Source organism: Saccopteryx bilineata, chromosome 2 (genome assembly GCF_036850765.1).
Source record: "Saccopteryx bilineata isolate mSacBil1 chromosome 2, mSacBil1_pri_phased_curated, whole genome shotgun sequence".
Lineage (NCBI taxonomy): Eukaryota > Metazoa > Chordata > Mammalia > Chiroptera > Emballonuridae > Saccopteryx > Saccopteryx bilineata.
The window spans coordinates 391833355-391857536 of NC_089491.1; the positions used below are offsets into that span (position 1 = coordinate 391833355).

Below are 24182 nucleotides of genomic sequence, written 5' to 3' on the forward strand. Positions count from 1 at the left end.
GCTGATCTCTCCCGGAAGGAAACTGCCAGGAAACTGCCGGTAGAAGTCTGGCTTTTTGTACTGACCTCCTAGGAAACAGGGCTTTACCGTAAATCTCCTAAACCTGGCCCTGCCGAGGTGGAGGCAGTTGCTGTATATGCTGAAAGAGCTGGTCATCTCAGTTCTAGGAAGGCAAGAAGAGGGTTAATCAAACGTAAAGAATAGATAGACTGGCCCTGGCCGGTTGGCTCAGTGGTAGAGCGTCGGCCTGGCGTGCAGGAGTCCCGGGTTCGATTCCCGGCCAGGGCACACAGGAGAAGTGCCCATCTGCTTCTCCACACCTCCCCCTCTCCTTCCTCTCTGTCTCTCTCTTCCCCTCCCGCAGCCAAGGCTCCATTGGAGCAAAGATGGCCCGGGCACTGGGGATGGCTCTGTGGCCTCTGCCTCAGGTGCTAGGGTGGGCATGCCGGGTGGATCCTGGTCAGGCACATGCGGGAGTCTGGCTGACTGTCTCTCCCCGTTTCCAGCTTCAGAAAAATACAAAAAAAAAAAGAATAGAGAGACCGCTTCTTTTCTTTGGAAATTTAATGGGGCGACAGTGATCAATAAGAGTACACAGGTTTCAGGCGAACATCTCTATATAGCATGTGGCTACACGAGGGTCACATGGGACAATGACACAGGGAAAACTCCAAAACTGTCTGGGACACAGGAAATGTGCAATCAAGTTAGTCATTTATTATGATTACTCTGTAATTTCTTTTTTAATCTCTCTGAAGATTCCTGGTTACCAATTCCAGGCCCAATGGGCCATCCGTGCACCTGGGAGGGCAGGAGCATGACAGATAGGAGACTCCAAGATAGGAGACTCAAGTATCCCCGAAGGGGGTCTTTCACCGGAAGATGGCTAACAGCCATGGAGAATGGCATAGCCTGGAGCAAAAGGGGGACACCAGAGGCTCCCCATTCCCAGACCCACATGATTTCCAAAGCCAGCCGCCACCGGCAGAGATTTCTGTGTCCAGGTCAGCCTCAAAGCGCATGCGCGTGAAGTCTGGCACGTGGACCCCGCCCCTGGCTACGGGGCAGCCTCCGGCGCGGCCGAGGCCGGCTTCTCGGGCTCCTCTCCCAGATCCACGATCCGGATGGCGTTTTCCTTCTTGGAGAGCCAGAAGGCGGGGTAGACTGGCTCCGCAAACTTGCAGTCAAATTTGTGAACCAGGGTCATGGCGTCAGGCTGCACCCCATAGAAGGAGAGCGTCCCCCCCGGGAAGTTGACGTAGACGCCCAGCCTCCGGAAAGGGCCGGCGCTGAGCGGGGTCTCCGTGTCGCTGTGCCAGGCCGCGAACTCCTTCCCGTTCCACTGGAGGCTCCAGGAGAAGCTGTTTCCCGAGATGCAGCCGTTGCGCTCCTCCCCCTTCCGGTCGATGCCTTTGCAGGTCAGGCCGACGTACGTGCCGGCCCCGGAGATCTCCACCTCGAAGTAGTACCGGTGCAGGTACAGGCTCTGCTGGGCCAGCACCTGCCGCCAGTGCAGGAACCGGCTGGGGAGGTCCGGGTAGGGGTGCTCCCACGGCGTGGTGTTGGTGACCTTGCGGTTGTCTTCCTGCAGCCGGAGATACCTGTGCGCCGTGTCGGGGTCCAGCGTGATGTCACAAGCATCTGAGGAGAGACGGAAGTCGGAACAGTAGGTCAGAAACCCACGGAACGTTTCCAACCTGACCAGCCTCCCAAGTCTGAGAAAATATCCAGACCTCTCTATTCTCTGTTTACCCAGGACACTGTCCCCCCCCCCCCCGGGGGGAAGAAAATACAGGGGCGTGGAAGCCAGAAAACAGAACGTAATGTGGTATCGTCATTTAGAATAATACAGTCCCACTTCTGTCCCTGTCCCCACCGTTTCCTGACACAGAACTCATGCAACTCTTGTCATCTCCTAACTGGTAAGGACACAGGGAGCATCTTTTGTTCTAATATTTGGTCTCTGAATCCCAGTTTCTGACACAGGACTCTCGAAACTCTTGTAATTTCCTGGGTGACTGAAGCATCTTTTGTTCTAAAAAGGCAACTTTGGCAGGGGTGGGTGGGGGGTCCTGGACAACTCCTAGGTGGGGCGCTGTTTACCGGAAAGATCAAGCCGTGATTGGGAGCTTGGAGATTTCAGCCCCACTTCTCCAGAGAAAAAAGAGGGGCCGGCAATAGAATCAGGAGCCATTGTGCCACCGCGAGCAGGCTCCATGAAAAATCCCATCGGGGGGAATTCAGAGAGCTTCCAGGTGGGTAAGAACGTCCACTCTGGGAGGTGACCCTGACTCCGTGGGGATAAGAGCTCCTGAGCTCAGGGCCTTCCCAGACCGCGTCCGGCTGTCCACCTGTGTCCTTTATCCCACCCTTTAAAAACACTGGTACACAGAAGGCAGTGTTTCTCTGAGTTCTGTGAGGCGCTCTAACAACGTGATCCACCCCGGGACAGGGACGTGGGGACCTCCTGTTGATAGCCGGGTCGGACAAGAGTCGTGGGCAGCCTGAGGACCTACTACTCGCCCGGCGTCTGAAGTGGGGTGAGGACGGGCAGGTAACGCCAGAACTGAGTCAAGTTGTAGCACACCCACCTGGTGCCGTGGAGAACTGCTTATTGGGGACACCCCACACACACACACACATGCTGGAAGGGGTCCCAGACCCTTTGTCACAAGTCCCTCTACTTTCTTTGTCAAACGTTTGGCATTTCCTCTGTTATTTGCTGAGCCGAATCAAGAAATAAGATCCATTTGTTCATTCATTCAAGCGACTCTGTGCTGAAAGCCAGGCACCACTCTATCCAGTGTTGGCAAGGGTTTGGGGGCACCGGCGCTCACGTACCCACATCCGATCCGTTGTTTGGGGTTTGGTTTTTTGTTGTTTTTTTTAATATCTGACCAATATTCAGCCTGGTAAACTCTCGAACAATCGCCACTCATCTCTTCTTCCCAGTCCCAGAAAAACGACAGCGCCTCCACGCACGCAGTCGCTCCAGCCTCACTCAGCTTATTTTCCCCATCTCTTTTGTCCCCACCCCGCCCCTCCTCACACACCCAGGCAGCAGCAAGCCCTGCGCACCCCACCCGCTCTCCAGGGCACTGCCTGCCCCCAGCTGAGACAGCACAACTCTTCCTGACCAGGCTAAGACAACAGGCTCCTTGCTGGACATGTTGCTCTCCCAGGACCATGACAGGACCCTCCCCATGATGGAACCACGGTGCCTGTTTCCGGTGTGGATTTAGGTGAGGCGTGTCGCCCAGCCTACAGCCCTTTGATAGTACCCCTTGCCCTTACAGCAGAGCAATGGCCTCTTGCCCGGACCAACACGGCCCTGCCTGACTGCTCCTTGCCTGTGTCTCCAGCCCTGACCCCTGCCCTTTCCCCATTGACCGCCATGGCCCCCTCACCTCAGACCCACCCAGCCAACCCCAAACCCACTCCAGAGCCTGAGCACAGACTGCTCCTCCTGCGGTGTCATCGTGGCTCCAGCCTGAGTCTGGGTGGCTCCTACCGGTCCTTGCCAGTTGCGGCTGAGCATCCATGTCCTCAGAGAGGCTCCCTATGACTCTCCGACCTCAGTCGCTCCACCCCTGCCTCTTTTTTTTTTTTTTTTTTTTTTTTTTCTTCATTTTTCTGAAGCTGGAAACAGGGAGAGACAGTCAGACAGACTCCCGCATGCGCCCGACCGGGATCCACCCGGCACGCCCACCAGGGGCGACGCTCTGCCCACCAGAGGGCGATGCTCTGCCCATCCTGGGCGTCGCCATGTTGCGACCAGAGCCACTCTAGTGCCTGGGGCAGAGGCCACAGAGCCATCCCCAGTGCCCAGGCCATCCTTGCTCCAACGGAGCCTTGGCTGCGGGAGGGGAAGAGAGAGACAGAGAGGGAAAGTGCGGCGGAGGGGTGGAGAAGCAAATGGGCACTTCTCCTGTGTGCCCTGGCCGGGAATCGAACCCGGGTCCTCCGCACGCTAGGCCGACGCTCTACCGCTGAGCCAACCGGCCAGGGCCACCCCTGCCTCTTTTTAAACGTCGTGCTATGTGTCACAATGTGTGACCATCTACACGGGTGTTCAGTTCATGCTTGTCTTCCTTCTTACTTATAAGGACGCTGGGGTTCTCGCTCAGAGAAGATGCACCGTGTACACTTGCCAAATGAATTAACATTAAAGGGTATGTCTAAGTCTGCTCATTTTAACTCTGGCTGGTTGGCTCAGGGGTAGAACATCGGCCCAGCGTGTATAAGTCCCAAGTTTGATTCCCGGCCAGGACACACAGGAGAAGCACCCATCTGCTTCTCCACCCCTCCCCCTCTCCTTCCTGTCTGTCTCTCTCTTCCCCTCCCACAGCCAAGGCTCCATTGGAGCAAGGATGGCCCGGGCACTGAGGATGGCTCTGTGGCCTCTGCCTCAGGTGCTAGAATGGCTCTGGTTGCAACAGAGCGACGCCCCAGATGGGCAGATCATCGCCCCCTGGTGGGCGTGCCGGGTGGATCCCGGTCGGGCGCATGCGAGAGTCTGTCTGACTGCCTCCTCACTTCACACTTCAGAAAAATACAAAAAATAAAATTAAAATTAAAAAAATAAATCTGCTTATTTTTAAATTGTCTCAGCTTAACCTGGGGCTTTCCAAATTCCTTTGGTAAGAGGTCTTAGTCCATGTGAAAGACATTTGGCTTCCTGTATTAATTCTGTCTGTGAAACACAGGTGTTCTGTCAGGAAGAAGGAAGGACTAATGGAAAGCTTGTCCTGGGAAAAGCGGGCGTGGTGGCAGACACGGGGGAGACAGGTGTCAGAGCCTGAGGCTGCATGTGATCACCAGAGACAAGGGGTCCAGGGGTGAGTCCGCCAGTGGCCGCCCCCCGAATGCCTAGGAGCACAGCTCAGTGGCATGCTCCGAAAAGATGCATTAGCCGAAGGTCCGGACAGTGAGCCCTGGGCATGCACCTGCATGGTCCTCCACGAGGAGATGAAACCCCGCCAGCTTGTTAACCATAACGAAGTCCGGCTTGGAAACATGGGGCTTATAATGATGCTGGCGGACCGGTCAACACCACATCATGACAGGACAAGGGGCTATGCAATTCCGGCCACGCCGGACTTCACAGGGAGCCATTTGGCAACAGCCAAGCTCTATAAAAGAGCCAAGGTCACAGAAGACAACGAGAGACGTCAGAGACGAGACCCAGATCGGGGGAGACCACAGAGGCACGGCAGCGTCCGTGATCCTGGATCAGACTCGAAGTCTAAAAAGAAGGACGCTGGACCCTGGCCGGTTGGCTCAGCGGTAGAGCATCAGCCTGGCGTGCAGGGGACCAGGGCTCAATTCCCGGCCAGGGCACATAGGAGAAGCGCCCATTTGCTTCTCCACCCCCACCCCCTCCTTCCTCTCTGTCTCTCTCTTCCCCTCCCGCAGCCAAGGCTCCACTGGAGCAAGGATGGCTCCTTGGCCTCTGCCCCAGGCGCTAGAGTGGCTCTGGTCGCGGCAGAGCGACGCCCCTGGTGGGCGTGCCAGGTGGATCCTGGTCAGGCGCATGCGGGAGTCTGTCTGACTGTCTCTCCCCGTTTCCAGCTTCAGAAAAATAAAAAAAATTAAAAATAAAAAAAAGAGAAGGACGCTGGCCAGAGCCCTTGGAGACACTTGACTAAACCTGGCAGATTAGTGGACAGCGTGGTAGCAACAACGTTCAGCGCCTGATTTTGACCAGTGCGCTGTAGTCACGTGAAGTGCTAACATTTGGAGAAACTGGTGAACACTATCTGGGGACATGTCTGTCCTGTTTTCCGCAGTGTTTTTGTAAGTTTGAAGTTGTTCCAAAATGCAAAGTTCATTTTTAAATTAAGTTTTTCACACATGTACCGCTTAGAGACAGACTAAAGACAGCAAGAACCAGAGGCGGACGAAGGTCGGTTGAGGCCCTGGCACAGAAGAAAATACAGGGCCCCTTAAAAAAACGAGAGAGAGACAGTGAAAATAAAAATACATGTTAGCCATCTGCTTAAATAAATAAAAAATATTATGCACTATAAATGTTAAAAATTACACATGAAACCAAACTTGGTGTCATTAGAAAAAAAAATGTAAATTGGGGTTTTGTGGGAGCCTTCAGAAGTCAGGGCCCAGGGCACGCGCTCGGTGTGCCCGCCGCTACATCTGCCTCTGGCAAGACCCGGAAACCTATTTGAGAAGTGGTGTTCCTGCTGCAGCCGAACACTGTCCTGGCAGCAATGGCTAAGGAAGAGAAGGCTGTTCAAACTCACACTGGAGGAACTGTGGCCTGGTGCTGGGCTCCGGTTTTGAGGTCCAGTACTTGCGCTCCATGACAGTTGACACTTGAGTCCTGATGTCATACTCCTCTAGAAAATCAGAGGGTGGTGAATGCACACCCGTCCAGGCGTGCAGGGGATCAAGAACAGGTCTTGGCCCTGGCCAGTTGGCTCAGTGGTAGAGCAATGGCCAGGCATGTGGACGTCCTGGGTTTGATTCCCTGCCAGGGCACGCAGGAGAAGCGCCCATCTGCTTCTCCACCCCTCCCCCTCTCCTTCCTCTCTGTCTCTCTCTTCCCCTCCCTCAGACAAGGCTCCATTGGAGCAAAGTTGATCCCGGCTCTGAGGATGGCTCCATGGCCTCTGCCTCAGGCACTAGAGTGGCTCTGATTGCAGCAGAGCAACGCCCCAGATGGGCAGAGCATCGCCCTCTGGTGGACATGCCGGGTGGATCCCTGTCGGGCTCATGTGGGAATCTGTCTGATTGCCTCCCCGCTTCTCATTTGGGAAAAATACAAAAAAAAAAAAGTACATAGGCATCAGCAGTCTGAGAAGCTGAACGTAGGGAGGCCAGTCCAATGCCTGCTGTGGCTAACTCAGCGTATCTGGGTCTCCTCCGTAAAAAAGAAGTCAGGATGTGTCCATCAGTAACACAGTGGGGCTGAAGGACGGCCTTGGAAATGAGCCGTCCCCCTGACTTTGCCCTGATCCCCGAGTTCTCTCTCCCTCCCCCCCCACCCCCGTCCCAGCAGCCACGGGGGAAAAACACACCTACCGCAGCCACAGACAGCCCCTCACCTTCCTTTGCACACTCCTGGAGCTTGTCCTTGTAGCTCTGCAGCAAGTGGACGAGGTGCCCCGTGGAGTCCGTGATGACCCTGCGGATGCCCGAGAGCTTGTCCTTGAGTCCTATGTAGACGCTGGGGGAGGCGCTGTCCTCTGTGTTCTTAAACCTGCTGTACTCCTGCGGGGACGGAAACAGGGCAGACCGTGCCTGGTCTCTATGTCTCTGACACGGGGCTCTTCTCCTCCGTGTGTCCCCTCTGCCTCTGTGAAGTGGGTGGGTGGTCCTGTGCACGCCACAAAGAAAGCATGGGATGTGCCCACCTCAGGGTCTAACAACATAAGAAGCATTTATTTTTTTAAAACTGGGAAAGTGGGCTTTTAAAAATCAAGAGATACTAGATGTCCGTGGGCAGCTTCAATACACACAGCCCAGACAGGAAAGAAAAAAAAAAAAGCACATTTTATTCCAACAGCCCAGATGGAAGTAACATTCCTGCTATGCTCACACCCTCAGGGCTTTCTTTAAAAATAGTAATAATAGGCCCTGGCCAGTTGGCTCAGTGGTAGAGCGTCGGCCTGGCATGTAGAAGTCCCAGGTTTGATTCCCGGCCAGGGCACACAGGAAAGGCGCCCATCTGCTTCTCCACCCCTCCCCCTCTCCTTCCTCTCTGTCTCTCTCTTCCCCTCCCGCAGCCAAGGCTCCATTGGAGCAAAGTTGGCCCAGGCACTGAGTATGGCTCTGTGGCCTCTGCCTCAGATGCTAGAGTGGCTCTGGTTGCAACAGAGGACGCCCCAGATGGGCAGAGCATCGCCCCCTAGTGGGCGTGCCGGGTGGATCCCGGTCAGGCGCATGCGGGAGTCTGTCTACCTCCCCGATTCCAGCTTCAGAAAAATACAAAAAAAAAAATAGTAATAATAATTTACACCCAAGCCACAATAAGGAAGGGAGGGCCTGGTGCGGGACTCCCAGGACGCACAAACAGGTTCGAAGAGTGTTTCCACATAGATAATCACATTAGGCCAGTTAATGCTTCCGAACAATGTGATGATCAGGAAAGGTTGCTTTCAGACGTAACACATTGTCAAAACTCAAACGCTGTGGACACATTGAAGAGCGGACTGGCTACCACATGAAAATTGGTGATGAAAACAGCTGAACCACAATGGTTAGACAGCTCAGCGGGAGAGAAGGGAAGGCCAGGCTGGAGGAGCTGACAGAGAAAAAGCTAGATGAACATTATAAAACCATGTGCACATTGTGCTACACGTGATAAAAGTAGCATTTTAAATCAGCTGAAGAAAGGAGAAGCTATCCAATACATGATGTCCTTCCAACTGGGAAAAAGGAAATTGTCTTTAACCAAAATAAATAAGGTAACTTATGCTACAATGTATTTAGTGCATTTTAAAATTTTAATGTCACATTATAAAAGGAAAAATAAAGACAAATATTTATATACTCTTTGGAGAGACTCTTGACATGGAAAGCCAATTTTTATTCATATTTCTTCATGTTGTGCTCTTGAAAAGCAAGGAGCTAACAACAACAACAAAACACATTCTGTCAGTATTTTTATCTTTGCTTCTCTTTCTCATGCATTGCAGATTTTAACCCTGGTTGTGTGGGGGTGATGATTTTCCTTGATATTTGTTGTTAACTAGAAGGGCATTTTCTTTTTTCAAAAACGCAATCGAGAAAAAGTATCTGCGTTTGGGAATATCAGATCGATCGGAAGGAACTAGTTACTTACACCTGAGTTGATTGTTTGAGGAATGAGGGATTTCAGACCCAGAGAAGGTAAGTGGCTTGCTTAAAACGACTCAGCTATTAAGTGACAGGTGTGATGCCCAACCACGTGTGTTCCTCCCCTGCAAGGTGACAGGAGCTCGGGTCCAGCTCCCACAGCATGTGCCTTAGTGTACAGTGGTGCCTTGTAACAGAGCATCTCATCTCCTCCGCCAGGCCTCCCTCAGTCACCCCAGCGCAGGTAACAGATCTGCAGTCTCAGCCCTGCCGGGCTCCCCCTTACCACCGTCCAGAGTGGTTTCCGAGGGGCACTGACCTTAGTTCGTCACCCCCTGATCGGAGGGCCCACCCCCACCCCCTCTGGATCTGTGCCTTCCTGGTGACGGGCTAACTTGTCTCACAGCCAGACATTGCCTCGTCCGGCCACCCTCATCTCCCCTCGGCCACCCTCATCTCCCCTCGTTTGTGAAAGCACTGTACCCCCGTCTGTGTGCTCTCTCAGCCCCTCCACCTGCATCCACACCCTCCCGAACCCCTTCCCCCCGTGAGTACCCACCTGTGCTCTCTCAGCCCCTCCACCTGCATCCACGCCCTCCCGAACCCCTCCCGCCCGTGAGTACCCACCTGTGCTCTCTCAGCCCTTCCACCTGCATCCACGCCCTCCCGAACCCCTCCCGCCCCGTGAGTACCCACCTGTGCTCTCTCAGCCCCTCCACCTGCATCCACGCTCTCCAGAACCCCTCCCGCCCGTGAGTACCCACCTGTGCTCTCTCAGCCCCTCCACCTGCATCCACGCCCTCCCGAACCCCTCCCGCCCATGAGTACCCACCTGTGCTCTCTCAGCCCCTCCACCTGCATCCACGCCCTCCCGAACCCCTCCCGCCCGTGAGTACCCACCTGTGCTCTCTCAGCCCCTCCACCTGCATCCACGCCCTCCCGAACCCCTCCCGCCCGTGAGTACCCACCTGTGCTCTCTCAGCCCCTCCACCTGCATCCACGCCCTCCCGAACCCCTCCCGCCCGTGAGTACCCACCTGTGCTCTCTCAGCCCCTCCACCTGCATCCACGCTCTCCAGAACCTCTCCTGCCCCGTGAGTACCCACCTGTGCTCTCTCAGCACCTGCATCCATGCCCTCCAGGAACCCCTCCTGCCCCGTGAATACCCACCTCCTGGGGAGCTGGCCCGGGCTTCCTGCTGGGGAAGTCCTCCCTGCCTACCCTTCCTGCCCTCCTCCTGGACCCCTGGACTCGGCTGAATGCACCGAGCCCTGCCTGGCTCTGTCCCCACGGACGCCTCGCCCCCCCCCTCCCCCTCGCCCCCCTCGCCCCCGCGCCCCCCTCGGCCCCTCGCCCCCCTCGCCCCCCTGCCCCCCTCGCCCCCCCCCTCGCCCCCACGCCCCCGCGCCCCCCTCACCCCCTCGCCCCCCTGCCCCCCTCACCCCCCTCGCCCCCCTCACCCCCTCGCCCCCCCCCCCCGCGCCCCCGCGCCCCGGCCCGCACCTCCAGGAACAGGACGGTGTTGCTGATGGCGGCGATCCTGCCCAGCTCCTGCCGGCCCCGCTCCATCTCGGCGCTCCGCTGCTCCAGGTGGGTCTTGATGCCGTTGGCCTGGCTCAGCGCGGCCTGCTCCTTTTCCTCCAGGAAGAGCATCACGTCGGCCTGGGCCTTCCGCACGGCAGCCAGCAGTTCCCCGAACTGCTCCTCGGCGACCATCTTCACCTCGGACACGGACACCTGGCCGGGCGGGGTGGGGTGGGGAGGACAGCAGAGACCCTGTTAGCAGGCGTCCAACGTCCTCATCAAAGGTCAACACACAGAAACGTGAGCCTGATAAGCTTATTAAATTAAGGAGCAATGTTCTGTTGTAAAAGGAAGTTTTTATTCTCGTGAGAACCCTGGATCCCGGGGGGGGGGGGGGGGGGGGATTTACTCCCCAGCATGTCGGTAACTTACTGACCCATCCTCAACGTAAGCTCTCCTCCACTGGCTGAGCCAGCGAATCCCATCGGTCTGCAACCCCTGCCAGCTCCCACCGCTGGGCTGCTATTCGAGGTTCTGAAATCCATTCTTCTACCAGGCAGGTCTAGCATTCGGTGTGCTTCATAGTTCTATTCATTGTGCTCAGTGCCTCATTTGTTTCCTTGTACAGATTCCCGGCCTGCGTCAGCTCCCGAGGTGTCAGGGGAAACCGCCCACTGGGGCCGTCAGAGCCAAAAGCACGTCTAAGCTGATGATGTCCCACCAGGCAGGGAGAGTTTAGGGGGTGTGCGTGGTCAGCACAGTGCCCACACATGGCAGGGTGAGCAATGAGCAGCATGGAACGGTGCGTTCAAACGAAACGTAAGAACCATCCCAGTGTGGTAAATTTCAGAGCTTGCATGAGGGCACCTGTGCGTGGGGGACTCCTCGACCCTTCCCCCTTCCGCAGGGGACCGGCCTTTATACACGCCTTCGGTCGATAGCGTGTTCACAATACCCATCCAACTTGTCAATGGTTTCCTCTTCTCTCGGGTAGTTCTTAAGTACTGATGCTGACAGCTCTTATAGTAAAAACCTGTTTGTTTGGGTGTTTTGTGTTTTTTTTTTTACTAGTGGTAAGTGTTCCTTAAATATAGTAAAAATATGACACTCTTGCAAATAATTAGTCCTACAACTATTAGCCCTAGAATTAGTCCAGAAGGGTTATCAGTCGGATATTAGGCGGTCTGGGTGGTGGTGGTCCAGGTCGTCTAGAGCAGCGGTCCCCAACCTTTTTTGAGCCACGGACTGGTTTAATGTCAGAAAATATTTTCACGGACCGGCCTTTAGGGTGAGACGGATAAATGTATCACGTGACCGAGACAAGCGTCAAGAGTGAGTCTTAGACGGATGTAACAGAGGGAATCTGGTCATTTTTTAAAAATAAAACATCGTTCAGACTTAAATATAAATAAAACGGAAATAATGTAAGTTATTTATTCTTTCTCTACGGACCGGACCGGTACCAAATGGCCCACGGACCAGTAACGGTCGGCGGCTCGGGGGTTGGGAACCACTGGTCTAGAGGATGGGTCCCAGGAGATTGGGTCCCTGCCAGTGGTCTGTATAATGGATGCGATGTGGACGTCAGGTGGCCTGGATAGGTGAGTCCTTCAGGGAGGCCATCAGAGCGTTATCTGGAGGCCTGGGGTGCCCAGATGCACAGGCAGGCCTGGACACAGAACTGGGAAGTTCAAAAAGCTTAAGTTCCCAGGAGAGTGAGGACAAGAACAGAGTCTTCCCTCACGCTTCAGCCTTCATGATGTTCATCATTTTAGCCGCTTGGTAGCTGTGACTTTATTTAAATTTTTTTTTTACTTATTTATTTTTAGGGAGAGAGGAGTAGGTCACCCAGGGTTTCGAATGGGTGACCTCAGCGTTCCAGGTTGATGCTTTAGCCACTGCGCCACCACAGGTCAGGCCAAGTGACTTCATTTTATATATTCTCTATCTTTTCTCTTTCTTCTGAGGCAACAAGCATTTACTTGGAGTCAGAAAGAACTGCAGCTCAGAGAGCACACATTTGGGCAGATGCCCAATGGTGTCCCAATTACAGGATGAGGGCAAGGGGGTTTTTACGAGAAAAGGAAAGGAATAATTCCATGAGTAGAAAAAATATGTATTTCTCTTGGTGCTGAGAAGCTGGGTTAGTCTTTAGCGATACACAGCTGGCTTCTGGCTCTGTCTCCAGAAAGAGACTCCATAATATCCGCCCTCGTGGTCAGGATGCCTGCCTGCCTTCCTGCTCGCTGCGCACACGCTCGTTTGTAAGTCCGTGCTGCGGTGCGGGGTGTTGGGGAAAGGAGCAGAACCGACCTACTCCTCGTACTGATGGCACGTAGGTTCTTCACTGAAACGGGACACCGTGACGCTCAGAGGCGTGACACTGAGGACAGACCTCGGGGTCCACATCCTCCTCCTCCGCTGAGCCCTCCTGAGGAGGAGGGGTGGGCAGGGGCCCTCCAATGACACCGGTGGGTTTACTCTTCTGCTGTTCGGTGCAGCCTCGCATTCCTAAACCTCCCGTGGAGAAATTCCTCTTCCCGGCCGTGCAAATGGAATGTAGACAGGATATGACGTACTGCCCAGATGATGACAAATAAAGGCCATGGAGAGGAGGGGCCAGCAACACATCAAGATACCAAAGGTCAATGGTTTAAAGAGGCTGGTGCATGTGCCTGTCAATGCACTGACTCACTCTTAAGTTGGGGGAGCAACAATCCCGGGTCCACCTGTTCCATCAATCCAGGGGGCCCAGACAAGACTGATCTCTTCTCTGTCTTCATGTCCCCGTACATGGTGGCATTGTGAGAATTGCATCCCCTGGTTGCCATGAGATTATGGAAAGAGCTACATCGCAATCAAAGTGTCTGAAGATGAAAGAATCAGGGAAAGGCAAGATGTTCCGTGTGGTTCTCCAGCTTGTGCCAAGCCTGGAGATCAACCCTCTGTGAAGGTCTGGAAGGCTTTTAACGGGCAATTGTTTTTCTTCTTTTCATAAGTTGACGTGGGAAAGAAAGAGGCATTTACCCTCTAGTAGTTAGTTAGTTGTGAACACTAAGAAGGGGGGAATTAGGTTGAAATGAATACATGCATTACATAGGGATGGATGGATGGATAGGTGGATGGGTGGGTGGATGAATGTGTGGATGGGTGGGTGGATGGATGGATGGATGAATGGATCGGTGGATGGATGGATGGATGGATGGGATAGAATCATTCTTGGTGTGCAAAGATGATGCTATCTATTCATTGCCATTGTGTAGGTATTGACGTTTTCTTCTGAGTGATGGTTATTGGTTTGCCAGTGTGAGAAGCACTTGTGGGACTGTTTGGATCTACTTAGAGTTCACATGGAAAGTGGTCAGAAAGCCAGAGGGACTACAACTAAGTAGCCTGGCACACCATTGACCTTGACAAGTATCACTCCCTAGTCTAGCAGTTCTCAACTCTCTTTCCTGGCTGCCAGGACACAGGACCAGTGACACTCACATGCAGATGGAGGAGCCAAGATTTTGTATAATTCCTGGAGCTCTATTTAAACACCACCACCACCTGACCCACCTCCCCCCACCCCACCCCCTACACACATTTCTCCTGGTAAAAAAGCATACATAAATGTAAAAAATAAGAAGGCTGTTATTACAGCCTAATCTTGGTTCTATTTTATATTCCAAAAAAGGAACTCACTTGCCAATTTTGAGCCTTAAACCAATTTTATAGCAAATCCCAACAGCAAGGTTGGGCCACCCAGTGGCGTGGCCAACGGTATCTGTACCTATAATTCTCCTTTGCTGAGAGATCGCAAGGAGCCCGTGGACACAGAGGCTGGGCCTGCATCCCCGTGCGCCACGCCCCCGCCTCACGGAGGCTGGGCCTGCATCCCGGTGTGCCACGCCCCCGCCTCACGGAGGCCGGGCCTGCATCCCCGTGTGCCACGCCCTGCCTCACGGAGGCCTGGCCCGCATCCCCGTGCGCCACGCCCCCGCCTCACAGAGGCCTGGCCCGCATCCCCGTGTGCCACGCCCCCGCCTCACGGACGCCGGGCCTGCATCCCCGTGCGCCACGCCCCACCTCACCGAGGCTGGGCCTGCATCCCCGTGCGCCACGCCCCCCACCTCACCGAGGCTGGGCATCCCCGTGTGCCACGCCCCCGCCTCCGCGTGCTCTTGCTGAGCCCACAGCAGGACCCAGGTGTACTGACGCCCGTTAGGTGACCCAGACCAGCCTTACCAACACGGATTTATGGTTGGCTTGGAGCCTGGCGATGGCGTTTTCATTCAACCTGAGTTTCCGCTCCAGGTCTAATTGGGTCCCCCGCAGCTCAGCCTAAGGAACGGAGAGGAGAAGAGAGAACAGCGTTAAGCGGGAAGGAGTTCGGTGCCCACAGAAGGTCCCAGCAGCAACAGCGCTCCCACTTCCTGCCGCGGGAAGGAGGGTTTGACCCGGGAAGCTGCTCTCCGAGGCCGACCACACGCGCTCAGGACTGATCTCAGCACGGATTGGCTAAAGCTCGGGGAGCACAGACATTGTGCTGTGCTGCCATCATTTTGAGCGTTGACATGGACTACCTCCTCCCACCCTGACCACACCCACATGAAGTGAAGGTCGTCATCTCCATTTTACGAATGATAAAATCAAGCCACCTATCCAAGTTCACACGGTTCAGCGACGGAGTTGAGCTCAGGCCGTCCGACCCAGAATAACCTAACAGGGAGCGTGGGCGTGGGGTCTCGTGATGGTGGAGGCCGCCGGTTTCTGACTTAGCAGCCGAGACTTCAGAAAAACCCCACGTAACATCTCCAGACTCCCGTTCCTTCACCTGTGGATTGCGGACATTGCCTAAGTGCCGAGTGCATGTGGTTATCAGGAGACTTGAATGAGGGAGCGTGTGTAACAACAACACTGGGCAGTAGCTGGTGCCTTGTCACACTCCACGTGACGTCACGCTCTATCCACGCCAGAGATGCCATTGCCCACGTCATCGTCACTGCCACGGCTGTTCGCTCTGGGGCAGGCACGGCAAACCAGCCGAGACACATGCCTGCCGCCTGAGAACCCCGGGCTTGGCTGCTCTGACCCCAGTGCCCAGCCTGACTGTCACCTCCTGAGTACATGCTGGGCCTCCCTGAGTACATGCTGCCCAAAAAGAGCGTGCCAGGGCATGAAACCTATGCCTTTGCAAAAGCAGAGGCCCCGGTCACTGTCCTGCTTCCACAAGGACATGAGACAGCAACAAAAAAAGAAAGAAACACTTTGCTTTTTTAACAGGCTGCATCTGCATAGCCATGAGTCATGATGCCTTTAAAGAACGCAGAGGCTGTAAATGAAAGGTCTCTCCTTTCTCCCGCTGACCGCTTGGGGGAGTCCCAGGCCTCCCAGTGAGGAAAGCCTGGGCAGGCAGGAGACACTCTGCAGAAGGCAAGACACGTTTGCTCAGGCTCTGCAGCGGTGGCAGACCTGAGGGAACCCCAGTGACCTCCCACTCCCGGGACCTGAGACCCGAGGCCCAGCAGCGTGGAGGCGGAGCGGGAGGGACAGAGGGTCCGTCCTATTTGGGGGGCCCCGTGGACTCTTGAGCTATCTGAAAGGCTTACACAGTGCCCTGGGGCAGAGGTGGGGGAAGGAAACACGGACTGCGTGTTTACGGGCAGAGACAGGCACAACAGAACACCCTGGCGACGGCCAGAGATGTGAGCGTGTGTGGCGAAGCGGTCAGCCCCGGCGTGATCCGGAGCCACAGGGAGAGAGTCCACGGAGTCTCGCGTGAGGGGCTGCTCTGCACCGCCTGCAAGCCACCATCAAAGGAGAACGCAGTACCTGACGAGGCTCCTCTGAGTGAATCACCCCCGAGGGAGGTCACTCCCGTTTACCATAAAAGGCGAGGCCACTCTGGGAAACCAGTACCTCCCGTTCTTCTTCTTCCTGTAAAACGTGGGGGCGGCTCAGACTCTGGCTGCAGGGCTTCCCAGGGTGCCAGCCGGCCACATCTCAGGCGTGAACAGGGGCCTCAGTGAGTGTGCACAGCCCCATGCTGATGGGCACAGAGCCCAGCCTCCCTCATCAGGACAACTATGCAGAAGGCACCGTGACAGGGTCTGAAGGCCCGCCGCTGCCGGCCACGCAGTCTTCGTCCAATCATTTAGCGTCTGCTCTGGTGCAGAGCCACGAGGATGTGCCAGGAAGATTGGTCTTGCTTCTAGCTACCGGGCAAAGGTGGCAGCCCAGAGTTGAGTGGCCGGGAACCAGCTTCGAGGTGCAAATAGGAAGAGCAGAGGGCATGAGGAAAGAGGAAGGTAATTCCAGATGCTGTCACTTCCTTTGTACTCCCAACCGTGAGATGTCGGTCCTCCTGGAGTGTGTGCATTTATTTGGTTTGCCTCTGACTTCATTCTTCGGCCCATTAGTCAGAACCCACCACATGCCAGTCCAGTTAAATAAGACACCCTCCCTGCTCTTGAAAGACAAACAGCCTGGCAGGATGTTTAAGGGAAAAAAAAAGTTACATAATATTGAGTCCAAGGCATTCCTCAACATTTCCGGAAGAAATCCTTTTCCCGAGTGGCCTCCAATCATCCACTTTCTGGACACGAGCAGACGGCCTGGGAACAATGCTGGTCAGCTGCTTCCTGAGGACGCACGAATGCCGGTGCCTCTCAGAAATTTGGCTCTTGTTCCACATGGAGACAGAGCCAGGTCTGGACTTAGAGGAACCAGTGTCAACATTGAAGGTAATGGCCTGTCACTAATGGCTTCAAAGTCTGGGACAGGGCCCAGAGCAGTGCCCCCTCCTGCAAGGACTGTGCCCTGGCCTCCCCACCATCACCACTCCCCCCATGCGATTACGTGGCCGTTGTGTGGCCCTAGGCCTGTGGCATGTCAGGGAGCGGTGGAATGCGCCTTGGCCTCCTGATTAGAGTCCCACCCTCCCTGAGGATAAACAGTGTAGCCTCACACTTAGCCCATAGGAAGCACTCTAAGACGTTTGATAAGCTTGAGGGAAAACAAGAAAGAACCATGTACATTTTGTGGGTCAGAACAAACAGGAAAGCAATTAGAAGGAGTGTAAATATTTCTTCTTCTTTTCCAACTGAGAGGAGGGGAGATAGAGAGACAGACTCCCACAGGCACCCCAACCAGGATCCACCCTGCGACCCTCATCTGGGGCCGATGCTCTGCCCATCTGGGCCCATGTTTGCAACCAAGCTATTTTTAGCACCTGAGGCAGAGGCTCCATGGAGCCATCCTCAGTGACTGGGGCCAATATGCTTGAACCAATAGAGCCATGACTGTGGGAGGGGAAGAGAGAGAGAGAGAGAGGGAGAAGGGGAGGGGGAGGGGAAGAGAAGGAGATGGGCGCTTCTCTTGTGTGCCTGACTGGGATTCGAACCCGGAACAGTTGCACACCGGGCCAACACTCTACCACTGAGCCAACCGGCCGGGGCTAAGGAGGGCAAACTTTACAGTGCACCTGTGTGCCCCTCCCCACGTTTCCATGGCAGCGAGCCTGAGACAAAGAGAAGGTGGGAAGAGAGAGGGCCAGCTGCTCTTAGATGGGAAAAGGCCTGGGAACTTCTAAGATTCCCGTTAGGAAGAGTCCAGCAGAATAGAACAAATAATCCAAGAACACCCAGGACTCCCAAACTCAGCATTGTCCGCCCTCCACACAGCACAGCGGGAGACCGGGCGAGCTGTAGAAGGGGCTCACTGGGTTAACTGAGAACTGAGTCGCTCCAGGAACCGGATCAGGATCTTGGCTACTCTGTGTCCTCGTGGCCGACCCTGCCATGCGCAACACGCCTGCCCGGGTCATTAGCCCTTAACACAGTCCAAAGTGACCTTCACTCAGCAAGTCGTGCCAGCAGGCTGGGGCCAGCTGAAGGGAACTTTGGGCTTCTAGGGCCTTAAGCGTGTCCAATATAACTTTCAAAATAACCCTGGTGGCAGCTGCCGCCTCAGCAAGGTACTGTGTCTCCTGGGCTCGTCTGCAGGGCTCCTCGCAAGAGATCTTTTGGCTCCTGCGATTGGCAGAGCGAACAATGGTGTGGTTTCCACTTACAGAGCAAATTTACCCTCTGAGCTAAAAGAAAAACAAGGGCACAGGGGAGAAAGGACAAGAAGGCGTGTAGGCAGACCCCAGAATGCAGAGGTTGGAACTGGAGCCGTCACCAGAAACAGGGGGTCTGGGGTTCTCGTCCCCACATTTATAACCGTGATTGCTTGTCAGCACTGAACCCTTCCCGAGGACCGGGACCCCGTGTCCTCATTTTACCTTCCCTGTTCTCCCTTGGGGGGATGTCTGAACTCGGGGTTCCACACGTGCCCTTACAACTCTTCCTGCCCAGAAGGACGATCCCCCTAAGTCTCTGTACTGCGTCAGTTTACACTACGTTTAAAATTCAGATCGTGTCTGTGCCCCACAGGCATAGAACGTTTCCTAAAGGAAAGGGAAGAGCGTGTAGAGGGTGGTATTTGCCGCTGAGGTGGGGGACGAGGTGCCGGGATGGACCGGAGACCTTTCCTGGGGGGGGGCGGGGTGCCGGGATGGACCGGAGACCTTTCCTGGGTGGACTCAAATCTATTGCGTACTTGTTGGAGATTGTTTTCCAACGTGTTACGTGCATCACTCATCTGATGAAGGATAATGAAACTCAGATGTTATACCCAAAGGGAATGTTTCTATTATATATTTGTTAGGTTTTCAGTGCCAAGAGAAAAAAGAAAAAAATAAGTAAGGTTCTAATGCTATGACTTTGGGGTCCTTCTCTTGCATCCCCGCAGTAAGGTGGCTTCCCAGGGTTCATTCCTCTGTGTGACTTGGTCGCCTGCAGGAGTTCGGACCCGCGTGGTGAAGATACAAGAAAGAGAGCACCACCCCTCGAGTTATTTGAGGACTGGCTGCGGGAACCCACGGAAAGCACGCAGCACACCGCAAGGCTCAGCGGACATTCATTTCCTCGGGACACAGGGCTTTCCCCTGTGATCTGTGGTCAAGGCCGCCTCTGCGCTGCGGTTAGGAAAGCAGGGGAATGAGCCACCGTCCCTGCCGACCCTGGAGACACGAAGAAACCGCCGGCGAAGGGGCTTCCAGAGTCGGAAATGGTGACTCATGGGGCTCCTGGACCGCAGAGCTTTCCACAAATAGTTCCCACTGAGGCTGGGTGAAATCTCCGCCGAGATGGGCATGGAGGAGGGGCTCTGGCCACTAAACTACATTTCCCAGCAGCCTCTTCCCTTGGCGGCCCCGGAAGACGGGACAGGGGTGGGTCTGGGTGGGTCTGCCCCTGTGTGCCGCGCAAACAGAGCTCTGCCCGGAGCATGACTGTGAGGATCGTGGGGCAGAAGTCGACCGCCCCTCCTCGCCAGGCACACGAACAGTGCGCGTGGAGGGTGCAGGGATGAGACACGAAGCGTAGAAAGTTGCTCGATGCCTTCCCAAGAACGTCCCCGAGGCTCTGCGCTTTTAGGCGCTAAGCTGTTCTAGCAACAGTTCCCTGTCCTGTCCTTCGGGAATAAAATGACAGGCTCTGCGCGCGGTGTTTTCTTCTGCCTCCGGACACCCCTATCTGATGGGGAACTGAGCTTTTCCCTGAGTCAGGCTCTCCCTGACATTGCACGTGGAGGTCAGTTTCCACGTCTCTGTAATCTTAGCGCTTTTCAAGGTCTTGGGTTTCACCCCACCCCCGCGTACCTGTGGGCACTTTCTCCCGGGGTTGTTGTTTGGGGGTAGAAGGAAGAAGAGATATGAAGAGAAAGGTTTGCTTCTTTTCTCTTGAACTTCTGCCAAGGTGTACGCTTCATGAAGCGCCAGATAGACCCAGACAGAAGGAGGCATCGCCGTCCCGAGCCCCACGGTTTCTGCGCCCCGCACCCAAACACGAAACAAGCTGCATGAGAGAGAGCAGGACTCCAGCCAGCATGCGGAGAGACCAGCGCCAGGAGAGACAGGACAGGGACAGCGGGGACCGAAATGGGGACAGAGTGACCTAATTCAGTGTTCTAAGCCAAGTGAAATTGATATTTCATCTGGGGGACGAACAGCCCAGGCCCCTCGTGGATCAAGTCCTTCTCAGGTGAACTCGGAGCACAGAAGGGACGGCAGCCTCGCCCCGCCGGGCGCACGGCTCACATCGCTCACCAGCCCCCCTCCCCCCAGATGGTGGACCCCAGCACTCACCTCCTTGTCCCTACGGGCGACATCCAGGGAGATGGAGGCGTGGCCCTTGTGCTCGCCCTGGGCACACTCCTGGCAGATGCACTGCCGGTCCGGGCGGCAGAAGGCCACCAGCGGGCTGCGGTGGGCAGGGCAGGTGCGCAGGTCCCTGTCCCTTACCGGCTCGGTCAGCTGGTGGCTGTGCAGTTTGCTGTTCTCCTGGTGTGGCCGCAGGTGCTCCTCACAGTAGTTCACCATGCAGGTCAGACAGGACTTGACCGCCGGCACCTTGCTGGCCCCCAGGCAGAAGTCACACAGGATCTCCTCCTCCCCTCCGCCACCAGAGCCAGTGCCCTGTCCCTGGATCTCCCCTTGGGGGCTTTCCAGAGGGCCCTTGTCCTCCTCTTCTGCTGGGCTGGCTGGCCCCAAGTCTGGGCTGAGAGTGACCAGGGAGTGAGCAGTAACCCCAGGCAGTGGCCCCGGAGCCATCAGACCCAACTCAGCCATTTGGAAGGCTCTGCTGCCTCGCCTGTCCTTCCGCTGCTCCTTGGCCCAGGATCTGTGCCGCCCTCCCCGGTACGAGTCCCAGTCCGAGTCTGACAAGAGGGAACCACGCCTAGATGACTACAGCTGCTGCAAGATTTTAACTGTTTCCTCCCTCCCAGGGGAAGCTCAGCTAGTCATTACTCCGCTCCGGGCTTGGATGGCAGCCAGCCACTGTAACGAGGCAGCTAGATTAATCACACACTCGGGACGGCCGCTCAGGATGTCTCCCCAGAGGCTCGGGCCGTTCCTCGGACCTGGTCCAAAACTTCTATTCTTATGTGAACCATGTGTCCACCATAGGCTTAGCCCAGGACCGTGTGTGTCAGTGGCGTCTCCGGAAAGGACTAGAAATTCCTGAGCTCTGTTGTAAAAAGCCTCTATTTCCTTTACATGTTTTGACAGGCTAAAGTGTGTGAGGTGTGTGTGTGTGTGTGTCTGTGTGTGTGCTTATTTTTTAAAGAGAGCCAGAATGTAAGGACTTCAGCCATAGGGTAGCCATTCATCCATACCCCTCTCATGGAACTGGACACGAGGCAGTGAGGAACAAGGTATGTGTTTCTGAATCTGGTCTTTTCCATGCCATCTGCTTGCATGTTCCAGGACACGGGCTTCAGATGGGTGTTTAGTGTGGAGCAGGAGGGTCAGGGAAGGACCTGCCTCCTTCCACACAGAGGTCCGCTCAGACAACCCTCCAGGCTGCACGTCGTGTCCTAGGGTCCCAGGAGGGCTGTTGGCCAAAAAATAGCCCTTTTGCCACCTTCATAAGGTGTTCCTGGACATGCTGTCTGAGTTTGCTCGGGCTGCCATAACAAAATACAACGGCTGGTTGGTTTTGTTAACTTGAAAATAGAAGGCTAAACTGAGAGGCAACAAGCGTTTATTTAAGATCGAAAAGAAAAGCTAGCTCTGGCCGGTTGGCTCAGCGGTAGAGCATTGGCCTGGCGTGCAGAAGTCTCGGGTCCGTTTCCTGGTCAGGGCACACAGGAGAAGCGACTGTCTGCTTCTCCACCCCTCCCTCTTTCTCTCTCTTTCTCTTCTCCTCCCACAACCATGGCTTGAATGGTTCAAGCAAGTTGGCTCCAGGCGCTGAGGATGGCTCCAAGGCGTCACCACAGGCACTATAAAATAGCTAGGTTGCTGAGCAACAGAACAGCGGTCCCAGATAAACAGAGCATCACCCTTTAGGGGGTTTGCCAAGTGGATTCTGGTCAGGGTGCATGTGGGAGTCTACCTCTCTGCCTCCCCACTTCACACTTAGTATTAAAAAAAAAAAAGTAAAGAAAAGCTATTCAGGGAACACTGATTCAGGAAGAAACCTGTGGAGAAGGAAGAAAATTTCTTCCATCCTTCTAGGTTCTCCCAGGTGGGCTACTATTCACATAGACAGGAGCTAGATTAATAAGAGAAAATAAGCAAATTTAATGACACACATACGTATGGGAACCCTGCATATGTAGGAGAGTCAGAAACCCCACATACATGAAAGGGCCAGAGACAGAAGGGGAAAATCGTGTGTGTGTGTGTATGGCATCCAAGCTAAGGATGAGGTAAGGGCACCTTGGGGCTTCCAAGGGGAGGGAGGCCATTCACAGGAGAAGGACAAGAAGAACGTATGTTCAGTCATTAGATGTGTGCCCTGCCCGATAGATAGCTCATAAAAATTTATCTCTGGGCAATAACTTTTCTATAATGGCAAGAACCCAGATCTAAATTCTCAAAGGAAAAGGTAGAAGTTTCTCACGAGACGGCAGGATCTTGACTACCTTCAGCTCCAAATCATCCACATGCCACAGTGGCACATCTTGGGGAAGCCTGTTCTGAACGCTTTCAAACCCAAATAGTTTTTTGTTTTTGATCGGGAAGGGGAGAGTAAGGGATTTTTATGCGGAAAAGAAAGGAAAATAATTACATGAATAAAGAAAGGAATTTCTGAAGGTGCAAACAAGCCAAGTCATTCTTTCGCTATACGTGGTGACACTCATTCTAAAGAAGGTCTTTCATTTTCAGTCCGGTGGCTGGGATGCCTGCTGTTCTCAGCTTCCTGACAGTTGTTTAAAGCACAGTGTTGGTTCGGCCCAGTCCAAAGATGACTCTTCCCAGTTCAAACATTCCAAAGGTTGGAGGAGTCGGATATGCAAGGTTTCCCCAGTTCTGTGTTTAAATGGCTTTAACTTACATCCACACTCCACAGTTTAATCAATGGGAACTTATTTCCTCACAGCTATGGAGGCTGGAGGTTCCAGGGTAAGGTGTCGACAGGATTCCGCTGAGGCCTCTCTTCTTGGCCGGCAGACGGCCACCTTCTCTCTGGGTCTTCACATGGTCATCCCTCTGTGTGTGTCTGTGTCCTGTTCTCCCTTTCTTATAGGGACAGCCGTCATATTGGGTGAGGGCCCACTCACTTCCACTGTTGAAGACCCCCCCAGAGGAGTCTTCTCTCTGTATTTCATTTCATGGTCCTTTAAATCTCCAAACCAGGAGGGACAGCAGCTGGCGTCTGCTGGCAGGCCTTCAGCTTTCTCCAGATTTAACGGGACAGGGCTGCTGCACTCTCAGAATAACCACCGGGTGCTGGCAACTGAACAGAGCCTTTGATCTTTCTAAGGATGGTGGTTGCCTGCCTGACCCGTTCCACAGCCTCAAGTGCCCACGAGGGGACATCAGGACATCATCCAGCTTGGGGTCCCTCCTGTTCTTTACCTGCTGGCCTCACCCCCTCCCCTTCCTGCTCTCCTGAACTGTCGCCGGCCACACCTCCTTTACCTCTAATCCTGCAGGGCAGCTCATGGTGGTGTTCAGCCCTGGGGGGGGGGGGGGGACGGGGGACAGCTGACATTCCACAGCCAAGTGGAAAACAGAAAGTCTGCATTTTTAATCCCAGGCCGGTCTGATAAAGTCATTTTTCCTCTCTTAACCTCCGTGCCCTTGTCCAGAAAATGAGGGTGTTGGCGGCCTAAATAGGCTGGCTGGCTGGGAAACCGCTAGTGCGTGTCAGACCCTTCCCTTGATGAACGGAAGAGCTCAGGAAAGGCTTTCCTAACCCACAGACACCGTCCGGCTGCTTCTGGCTCAAGAAGCCACTCCAGCTTTCGTCCTGAGCAAACGGCTTTCGGTTCGTCCCTTCAACGCTCTCTCCGGATTTTTTTGATCGGTGCCTCTGCTGAGCC

At 54.8% G+C, this 24182-nt stretch overlaps 1 protein-coding gene across 1 annotated transcript; it reads right to left on the reverse strand.

Annotated features, from left to right (window-relative positions):
• Nucleotides 1-546: 546 nt before the first annotated feature.
• Nucleotides 547-21068, reverse strand: TRIM16 (tripartite motif containing 16). The gene is made up of 6 exons (XM_066264358.1): nt 20494-21068; nt 14550-14645; nt 10299-10532; nt 7065-7230; nt 6261-6356; nt 547-1641 (listed from the first exon to the last, which is right to left on the reverse strand). The coding sequence occupies exons 1-6, from the start codon at nt 20974-20976 to the stop codon at nt 1058-1060; spliced, it is 1659 nt and encodes a 552-aa protein (XP_066120455.1). The 5' UTR covers nt 20977-21068; the 3' UTR covers nt 547-1057.
• Between the last annotated feature and the right edge of the window lie 3114 nt (nt 21069-24182).

Bases quoted from the DNA above. Each gene is read 5' to 3' on its own strand.
- TRIM16 (XM_066264358.1), bottom strand. From the start codon at position 20,976: ATGGCTGAGTTGGGTCTGATGGCTCCGGGGCCACTGCCTGGGGTTACT. The intron at 6,357-7,064 runs GTGAGGGGCTGT...CTGATTTTCTAG, and splicing joins CCAGGAGTGTGCAAAGGAAG to AGGAGTATGACATCAGGACT. The intron at 1,642-6,260 runs GTGAGTTTGAAC...GTCTCTCCTCAG, and splicing joins CAGGCCACAGTTCCTCCAGT to ATGCTTGTGACATCACGCTG.